Consider the following 10,633-nt stretch of genomic DNA (forward strand, 5'->3'; position numbering starts at 1 on the left):
TATTAATTATTAACGATTGTTACCCAAAAAATACACTAAGTTTAACCCTCTGTATGGCAAACCTGTATGGTTAAAGCTGCACCATGCAGTCGCCATAATTGTTTAAAATGTAATAGGTAAACGTTTTTAGAGTATACATACTTTAAAGTTTAAAGTATAAGTATATTATACCTTTCTAACAAAAGGTTACTTGTAGAATCTAGTCGTCTTAGGCACAGCTACTTAGGTATCAACAATATAGCACAAAAGGGCTTCAAACAGTTATGGAGTTCGTAACTATTACTATAACATTAGGAGGTAATACAGTATCCAAGTGGACGTAGAGTGGTTTCCGTAGAGCTTAGTGTGTTGACACTACTCTCGGGTCGTGCGCTAGCCGGCCTTGCAAGGATGAGTAAAAGAACTAACTACTCTTCTTAGTATAAAATATTTATGTCACTATCAGTCATTAGGCTCCTATTACATTAACGAGATCTAGATCTTACATAATACTGATCATATATTTCAGTATTTTTTCAAGTTTGACTTTTATATACCTACCGTGTTGAAATTAGTCTAGCGAAAAAATGTAAGCGTATGTGTGAAGTTGACAATCGATCCAATTTATTTTGCCAAATCCAGTATCGCGGTGTTACTCATTGTATAAATTGATATTTTTTTTAAGTGGAGACTAATTAAATTGTCGTTTCATATTTTTGTAAATTTCAAAGTAATATATTTATGACTGAACTGATAAACCTGCGAGTGATACTGGTCTTTTATAAAATCTGCACATTTTTAAATATTTTTTCTATTAAATACTAATAAGGATTTTTAGCTAAAAAGTCTTCGATCACTAATAGGAACAAAAAGTAGATTTTGCAGTTTATCACGAAAATATTAATAAATACAAGTACAACTGAAATTATGAATAGAAGTAGTTAAGTGGCATACTGAGAAAGAAAAAGATACTTTAAAAAGGCTTTCAGAATAATAAAATAAGTTTTCAGAAAAATTACACCTATATTAATACATGAAAATAATCCATTTATCAGCCATAAAAACTTGCATCTCTACCATGTATGTAAAAATATTTATATACTAAAATTAACGTACTTTGCCGCTATGAAATTGGATGAAGCTACAAAAGGCTGATTTGTTTTGAATTCTTGACAAATAAACAATATTTTTAGAGAAAATGTACGTACAAATAACTAATACTACGTAATTTACGCAATAAAAAAAAATATTAATATATTTTAAACATTATAGGAATATTTTAGCACGGAGACGTGGCAAAAGTTTATTTACACAACAACTTCTATTCTCAAAACTGTTTATACTTTCTTGTTAGGAGTGACATATTTATGTATTTTACTCATCTAAGTGTACCTAACCTTACTATATGCGAATATATGCGAAGGTATAACTAAGGTATAACAAGGTAGCTCTACCTTGTAATAAGAATTTTACCACATTGTATTTTAACATTTTCCCTTAATAAAGTTGCTAGATAACTTATCTACTTTGGTATTTACTTTAATACTTGCAGGAAATTATTTAAGAGTTTTTAGCTTAATAGCTTAGTGGAGTTGCCTGTCACAAATTATTTAATAATCGGGTAATTATTGTAGCGATATATAACCCAATCTTTAGAGCCGGTGCACACAGCGTACCTCCGATACTCGTAGTGCCGATTACTTACATTCCAATGACATTTTATACTATGTATGTCACATTCATTCACGAGACAATTCAGAATACAAACTCCATAATACCACCACTTATGTTTCAAGTTATGTGTATTCAAAATCTACTGTCGCTTATTTTCATTAAAGTTTCATGGAAAGCGTGAGAAAAGCAATATGGGTAACTCTTTTATAATGTATTGTTGTAAGTCTATGAACTTAAGGACAACAATAAAATCAATAAAGTAAACGCAAGCTGCAAGCAATATAATTACAATTTAAACACGAGTACCTTCGTATCGTATTCCTTTAAAACATTGTGATACTATGATGCTTACTTTGTTATCACACTTTCATCACAATAACATTATTGAAAGACTTTGTTTTGTTATAAATCCAAGATCACCCCTTCTAGCATTTTTCGAGACTGTATAATTAGGGCTAAAAGTTAGGCAGACGTGCAGTGAGAATATTTACGAGAATCTAGCAGTCTTTGCATTTATAAAAATCGATTATATGACAAATTGAAAATATCTACCTTTTCTTGAAGGCGGTTAAGAAGACAACATATCATCAAAAACTACGTGGTTTCTCTTTATTTTTCCTTATAAACTTATTTGCTCATCCTAACCATAAAGAAAGAGGTCTAACGATTTCAATTTTTGAATACGTAGGATTTTCCTTTTCAGTATATTTAGAGTATAGCGACGTACCCGAGATAAACTGTTCTTATTTCTCGATGTACATTGATAAAAAAAAATTGGCGAACAGGCCTATTTGTATTTACGTTCACGTATAACTCTTTCATAAGAATTTGTAATTTTCTCTTTGTTCACTTCTTGCAGAAAACTCGTAAAATCTATGAGTTTTTTTAGTTTCTGGTTACAGCTATGTTATATATCAAGTTGTCTTGATTGTAGGTAGGTAATTGTATTGAGTACATAGATAACGATATACGAGTAAATATAACCTACAAAGTACATAGGTACAAATTCATACCTTCAAGATCAACCCATTACTGTCCCACTGCTGGGCACGGGTCTCCGCTCAAAATGGTTAAGGCCTTAGTCCACCGCGCTGGCCAAGTGCGTATTGGTGGACTTCACATACCTTTGAAAACTTTTTTTAAAGGTCTCACCGGTATGCATGTTTCCTCACGATGTTTTCTTTCACCGTTTAAGCAAGTGATAATTATTTTCTATTACGCACATAACTTTGAAAAATCAGAGGTGGGTGCCTGGGATTTGAACCTCGGTCCCCTCGATCAAGAGGTCGATTTTCTCAACCATTAGGTTATCACTCCTTAGAATTAATACCTAATACGAATTAAAGTTTGAATTTCTAAGTAACTGCCATTTTCTAAACTACATACTATATTAGTGCCTTTGTGTAATAAAAAATAATATAGCACGTCTATTTGCAAGGAATGTTATTTTAACGAATTATGTTATTTTAACCACATCAACTTAAAGCGGTTTCTGTAAGAATAATTACTGAACCCAAAGATTATGTTACTAAAGTAATGTGCACGAAATCGCTAATTCGTTAAAAGTAGCAATAAATTAAATGTACCTATATGTATATTTAACCAATCATAATGTAATAATTGTATCATAATGTAATAATTGCTACGTATACTTTATATACGTGAACATTAATTTAATCTGCAGAGTGTTTGAATAAGTTTTAAGGGTTTCCCGCTGATTCATTGAATTTATGACGTGACAGGAATGATTGAATTCATGGTTTTTATAGGGTTGCTAGTACGACGCGCGCTTGCGCGAGGGGGATGAAAATTGCGCGCGCATCGCGTCGGCTCATGCGTACTGTGAGGACGAATTGTTAAAACCGTAGAGCCAAGATCGATATTGCAACCGAGAAATTCGCGCATGCGACAAATTGTACTCAACAATCAGGTGTAATAGCGACATGGCCGACAGCGAATTTGAAGAATTTCGCCGTGTTTTCGACAGATTACCTCAACATATAAAAGCCCCAACACCGTTTTACTCGTAAGTAATCTTTTCTGGCTATTTTTTGTAAGGTACATGGACTCCTACCACCAAGTTAAACTTTACCAGTCTGCCTGTAATTTGTCACGTTTAGTCTTTACCTCGTGCAGTGAATTCATAATCTTAAAGGAACAACCTTCAATTCTCTTCTTGTTACTAAAAGGTTAGTGCCAAATGTGGGTTTGGAAGATGATTCCCCCTCATCAAAGAGTGGAGGCTCGCCAGAAGAGGACAGAGTGTGCGTGGAAGAAACCGAACCGCTAAATACGACGCCGGCAGAGGTTGTTAATATGCCTCAAAATGAAGGGGCAGACACTCAACGGAGTCCCCGCCACCAATCATTTAATAATGGCGAAAGACGAAGACGGAAACTTCCAGACATTCCAAAAAACCGAAAACGTAAGTAATTTTGTGATAATATAATCGCATATGTGTATAACAATGTTGTCTTTCTATTCTTGTTTGTGTCAGAGTTCAATATTAAAGGTCACATAAGCTAGCGATGCCTATTTGTATTCCTATTTTGCAACAGCGCTGTAGCGACCGTCCGATTTAACGAATGTGTTCTAAATTTGGTTCCTCTCATCGACATTTCGAATGATGCTGCGCGTTAAACACCTAAATGATTGGAAAATAAGCCTTTAAAGTATACCCTTAGGTATATTTACTTAACACAAGTCAATAAATAGTATTAGGATTTAATCAAATTTACTCACTTGTATTTAAACCTACCATACCATACCATAAAAGCCATGTTTTACATATAGCCAATATGTGAAACATGTCTTTTCAGACTTACTTAGTTCTAATATTTGGAAAGGTTACAGGTACACATCCAAATTCGAATGTTTCATTAAATTTCGTTGATATGAGATGAAACGGAAATCTCAGCTAACTTTAACAGATCGGTTTTAAAAATACCTACAGTTACCTACAACTTATGTGAACATCTTCAGATAAACTATATATTTTATATTGTAGCATACTTCGAAAATTTACAATAAGATTTGATTCAAATATATCTTAACCTATAAATTTTTACGTTCATCGATTTTCAACTGGGAATACTTATTTTAAATGTGACAAATTTTCTTTGACACACTATTTGCCTGAAATTATAGAAAACAAAGCACTAATTTCTATACAATGTAGTCAAGAAACTTTTACCTTCTAACGATTAGTTATAACGTCGGTATACTTCCTCTCAGCGTATATTTACAAATGCTTAACTTACTATTCTCAGTATAACTGATACTCATTTATCTCTTGAATAGAAAGGCAACACTGCACGCGCACTTGCTATTTGTATTTTACAGGAACAGGTAATACGGGGGAATTGTTTACTATCTTCTATTCCCCTTTATTCCATTTGTACTCACTCATACGCACTATAAAGTCCGTACTTTGTTTAAAAATCAATTACGTCCGTACGTAATTGATTTTTCTATATAATATAGTCAATTTTTAACTAGGTAATTATGAAAAAATATAAAAAAGTTATTGCTATTTTTTGTTTTTTTTTTTTCGCGCTTAGAAGACAAATACACCCACTCAAAGTATTAATGGCTATAACGTATAAATATGCAATTAATATTCATTTGGCGAATTCTGGATCATAATAATTTTCTAGGGTAATGAATGTGATAATCGTACACGAGAATGGTATTCACCATCCTTTAAAGTTATAATAAAATGTACCTGTATTTTTGGAATAAAATATCATATCATACTAACACCTCTAATTCTAACTACGTACTAAACTTGTTTCATATGTTCACTTCTTCAATTACAGCTAAGCTACGCTTTTATTTTTAAAGACAGTGTAAATGTATAATTACACTGTTCTTGTTAGCTATTATATTACAAATACACTGTATTTCACAGAATATGCTTCGTCAAAAATGCTTAGTTGTATTTCCTAGTTTTTCTTTTATTACTCACAGCCACTTTTGCCGCCAAGTTATTATTCAAGACCAGTAGGTATTTAACCCATAGAACTCAGATTGGCTTTGATTATTATGGCACATTTAGCAGCATCCCTTTAATTGGCTTAAATTGGAGCTTCCAAAATATTTCTGACTGTCAACTCCCCTATTTTCAGCGAATATCGTAGCATGCAATCAGCCAGCATCTCTGGCAGACGAGTTAGGGGCTTTAACTGGTCTCCTTATAAGACCAGGATGTCATAGTCGGCCTCTCCTAGTTCTGAAGTGCGGGTACCTTCTAGATGAAGATTCCAGTCCTGACTCCGAGCGACTGCACAGCTTGGGCGATGTCGACAGCGGTCACAGTACTGCGCACTCGCCTATCGACACCGGGCCTAAGAGTTTATCTCCGACACCATTACAACAAAACGGTAATAATGGTTCATTATTAGGTACTACTACTATCACACAGTTTTCTTCATACTGCACATTTCAATTTTCAACCATCGTAGATCCTACTCTTTTTGAAGATCATCTTCAAATTCAATAAAAAATATTAGTATAAAGTGATAGAACATAATTATAGCAAAAAAGTATAGCTGCCTGTATCGGTATTGAAAAAAGTATTGTTTTTTTTTTTTTCAGTTTCGCCTTCATCAAGCTGCAGTATCAGCGGTATTAACTTCGCGGGTAACATGACCACAGTTCCACACAGCCAGCTCGAAATGTTGGAAGCCACTCACAGGGGACTGCACAAATTCAATCCGAGACACCACGATGAGATCGAAGTGGAAATAGGCGATCCCATTTACGTACAAAAGGAGGCGGAGGATTTGTGGTGCGAAGGTAAAAATTTGGATTATTTAATATTGTCAGAAGATTAAGTAATAGTGCTCGTAAAAAAGTAAATTTTATGATAGTTATTTAATAATACAGGCGGATACCTACACAATAGCAGAATAATACTGTTAAAAAACTTGTCAATTTATGTTCCTAAGAGTGTCAGTTGGAACAAAACATATGATAAAAGCTTACACGTTTATTAATGTTTATGTAATTAAATTATACAGCTTTATTTGTGGACTTAGAATGATAATGACATTCTTCATTTTTTTAATCAGTTTGACGTGATTATTATTATTTACAGGTGTTAATCTGAGAACAGGCCAACAAGGGATATTTCCATCAGCGTATGCTGTGGATATGGATTATAATGATTTCGATCCAGCTAATGCCAAAGTCAAACGGGAGCGATACTTATTAGGGTAAGGCATTTCCATAATACTATAATTATTTATACAAATCATGAAAATTTATTATTACTAATATTTAATATACATGAAATATTTAAAGGTACATGGGATCAGTAGAAACACTAGCACACAAAGGCACTGGAGTGGTATGTCAAGCCGTGAAGAAGATTGTTGGGGAGAGCACTGGAGAGCCAGGGGCACAGCCTTGCATACTAGAAGTATCTGATCAAGGGCTTCGTATGGTTGACCGGTCTAAACCTGATGTAAGTACGACTAATAGGTAAACAACAACAAACTTTCATAAGGACTTAATTTTGTATATCTATATTGTGGTTTGCATAGCGTTTTTAGAGTTCGTTACCCAAAGTTTCCCTCTATCCCTTTAAACCGTTATAGAAAGACACTTGAATATTTTGCAAAGTATGCAACTATCTTTAATAGTGGCCGCTATATCAAAAAATACTAAAAATATAAATGAAAGTAAATAGGGGTCCCCATGCAAGCAACGGCTATTTTCGGCGTTTTTAGCTTTATCTATTGAATGGTAATAGGTAGACCGTTCAAATGTTATAATGCATTTTGAGATAATAAAGTTTACCTAGGTAGGTATACTTTGGGGCAAGAGTACCTGGCAAGAGTTAATGGGAAATCTCTTGATGTTGCTTTAATGAATCTCTATGTAAAAATTACTGTTTAAGCGAAAACAAATGTCACTGCTTTATTATTTTAAGATTTGTATGTATAATGCCAATAAATACATTTTGATAATTTGTAAATAAAATGTATCTTTTCTACGAACAGAGAAATCGCAGCGGTCCCTGCATTGACTACTTCTACTCGCTGAAAAACGTGTCCTTCTGCGCGTTCCACCCTCGTGACCATCGCTACTTAGGATTCATTACGAAGCACCCGACACTGCAGCGCTTCGCATGCCATGTGTTCCGAGGACAGGAGTCCACGAGACCAGTCGCTGAAGCTGTTGGGTAAAATGATTAATTCTACTTTAGTTACATAAGTAATGTATTATAATATGTACCTATGCATGCACGAAAATTTAACCATGTTTTTTTTATGTTCCAGGAGGGCTTTCCAGAGATTCTACCAAAAGTTTATAGAGACGGCGTACCCAATCGAAGATATCTACATAGAGTGAATGAAGTATTATTAATTATTCATAAAAATACATAAGCTTTCAATTTGTGATTTTCACAGACTCTTAGCGATCAAATCGACTGTATATTACTGCATTGTTTATAGAATTCGATGTTTATAAAAAATTTAAAATTTTCGTTTGAGATACACGCTACTGATTCAGATTTAATTAAGTGTTAAATTTTACCACTTTACTAAATGTTCAATTGATGTTTGGATCACTCGGGTACAATCAATAGGTATTTGCATAAATTTACTCTGGTAGCAGACGCACATAAGTAAGTGTTATTTAATAATAATAATATATCTACATTACTCGTAACTTAATAACTATCGCTATTAATATAATTATCAAAAGAAAAATATTAGTAAGACAGGACTTTTATAACTTAACTATTCAATAGATGTAGAATGTTTGTATAGATTGGTTATGAAAGGTCAAAGAGCCTAAAGCTTAGCTATAATAATGATGAGTACATTAAGAATCACCTCCGCAGTCGCCTTCTAATTTATAGTAATTATCTATCTACCCATTCGCTCAAATTGTATGGTAACGATAAGTGGCTGTGTAATGACTATAACTGAATCTTAACAGCCATTGTCGCGACATGATGACACGTAAATAATTTTTACCTACTATAATAGGTACCTCTACACACGAAATTTTCTAATTTACAATTAGACTTAATTATCTAAATATCTATTATGGTCAGATTATACAAAGAAAAAATAATAGTTTCATAAGTCTAGCAATGCGCCGTGCTTGCTTGCAATGTGTTTAAATTAAAGTATTAAAATAGTGTGTCGAAATAAGTAGATACACATACCACATGATTATTATGCGAAGGTACTTTCCGACCAAGAGTATCTAATAGTGAGATCATAGTGAGATCATACAATATTCTTAATTATCATAGCGGTAATAATCAAATTGTACCGTATTAATAGTGTAATACGACCGATCGTTTTTATGAAGAAAATTTATCAACTTATTACGAATAATTCCAATAATGTTTTCTAGTCTAGAGGTGGTTATAAGATATTTTAGGGGGCATCGGATATGTGATATGTAACAATATATTTCAGGCTTAAATTTTCTAAGTCCTTTATTTGAATGTGCCGACGAAGGACAAGGTAATTCACTTAATTATTATTCCTAAGATCTGGTTATTTATTAATAAAGAATAAAATTTCAAAACTTCACCTCAAAAGCAATAAATAGCCTCGTATCTTAGGTAGATTAAGTATTAAAATGAAATATACTTAGTTTTATAATATAATTCAATATCCTTATGCTTATCATTAAATTTGTTATAAGGTCTTTGTAACCTTGTAACCATTTTTGATATTTCGATCAGACCTACTCGTATAAAAACACTATATAAGTAAATTTGATACTTATCACTATATTTAGGCACCTTTAAAGCAGTACCTATATAGATACTCATTTGCAATTATTTTTGCGTATTATACGATATACTCATTAGCAACTAATTAAAATGTAATTATTAAGTTATATTTCAAAGTTTGTATATAGGTACTTAAGATATTTGCAGAAATCGTGATTCCGCTGCGATAAACATTGAGGTCAAAAAATAATAATTTACATTTACAAATTAAAATGAAGCACTACTATGTTATGCCTACTGGCGATGACAAAAGTAGTGTCTATTTATCTAACTTTATTATTTTTCTTTCTAGCGAAAACTTCAGTGACGTATTATTCTTGGTAAAAAAAGCATTTTATTGTTGAGTATTCAGCAACTAGAACTTTGGCTGCCACACAGAAAAACTACCTATAGTCCTGTATAACATAGAATCGTGAAGCTCATAATAATTATTTTTAATTAGTTTAAATAATACCGAATTCCATAGACTATTCGGTATTAAAACCCCATTAATTAGGAATTAGTAAAGGTGAACCTAAAAGTTAGGACATTAAGTTCGCTACGTAATGTAAAATGTTTACCGCAGTGAAAACATGATGAATAGTCTAGGTACCTCAATATCTTGTAAATATATCTATGAAAATCTAATGCGTATTTCGAAAAAAAAAATCTCAACAAAGCTGATTCGAGCTGTGACTCAAACGACTAATGAAAAAAAAATATTTATTTTTCCTACTGTAATAGCGTATTAATGGAATGTAACGAGTAAGAATTATATAGATTACGTAACATAATATAGATACTGTATCATTAAGTTGGACTGATTTTATTGCGTTTTATTTTACACCCTATACCTACTTTATAAGTGATAAAAATAAAATTAACAACAAATTAACAAAGCTGACCTAGCGACATCTATCTCTTTTTCCTTTCATTAAATTGTTAAAGACTTTAGACGTAGCTTTTAAACACTAAAAGAACCACGCCTCTAACTCAAGTATAAAGTTTCCTACGAACGCTTAAACAAAGGCAGTTTTTAAGGGTGTTGGTAATTAAAAACATTTTTAATACCACTAAACGGTTTTATTAAAAAAATATAAAATATTTATTTTAGTATTGTTTTATTACTTTAATATCGTCAAAAATTAAGTTCAATAATTACAATTTACAAAATAGCAAAATTTTTAAAGATCCACAAAATTATTTCTCGCCAACAATAAATAGTACTTGCATACT

At 32.4% G+C, this 10,633-nt stretch overlaps 1 protein-coding gene across 2 annotated transcripts; it reads left to right on the forward strand.

The window, feature by feature from the left end:
• Nucleotides 1-3,497: 3,497 nt before the first annotated feature.
• Nucleotides 3,498-10,222, forward strand: Aplip1 (JNK-interacting protein Aplip1). 2 transcript variants are annotated; one of them, XM_073074528.1, is made up of 8 exons: nucleotides 3,498-3,679; nucleotides 3,843-4,078; nucleotides 5,907-6,035; nucleotides 6,250-6,450; nucleotides 6,752-6,869; nucleotides 6,958-7,120; nucleotides 7,659-7,840; nucleotides 7,938-10,222. In XM_073074528.1, the coding sequence occupies exons 1-8, from the start codon at nucleotides 3,597-3,599 to the stop codon at nucleotides 8,008-8,010; spliced, it is 1,185 nt and encodes a 394-aa protein (XP_072930629.1). In that variant the 5' UTR covers nucleotides 3,498-3,596; the 3' UTR covers nucleotides 8,011-10,222. The 2 variants fall into 2 exon arrangements, with proteins under 2 accessions (XP_072930629.1, XP_072930628.1); XM_073074527.1 differs by having other exon boundaries at nucleotides 3,499-3,679; nucleotides 5,781-6,035.
• The last annotated feature ends 411 nt before the right edge of the window (nucleotides 10,223-10,633 follow it).

Source organism: Epargyreus clarus, unplaced genomic scaffold, assembly GCF_041222505.1.
Source record: "Epargyreus clarus isolate Ecla_fem2 unplaced genomic scaffold, WU_Ecla_fem_2.2 ptg000007l, whole genome shotgun sequence".
NCBI lineage: Eukaryota > Metazoa > Arthropoda > Insecta > Lepidoptera > Hesperiidae > Epargyreus > Epargyreus clarus.

What these genes read in the sequence shown, in the direction of transcription:
- Aplip1 (XM_073074527.1), top strand. Translation starts at nt 3,597, where the DNA reads ATGGCCGACAGCGAATTTGAAGAATTTCGCCGTGTTTTCGACAGATTA. An exon ending in CGGGAGCGATACTTATTAGG is followed by an intron (nt 6,870 to 6,957) that starts GTAAGGCATTTC and finishes AAATATTTAAAG; the next exon opens with GTACATGGGATCAGTAGAAA. An exon ending in TTGACCGGTCTAAACCTGAT is followed by an intron (nt 7,121 to 7,658) that starts GTAAGTACGACT and finishes TTCTACGAACAG; the next exon opens with AGAAATCGCAGCGGTCCCTG.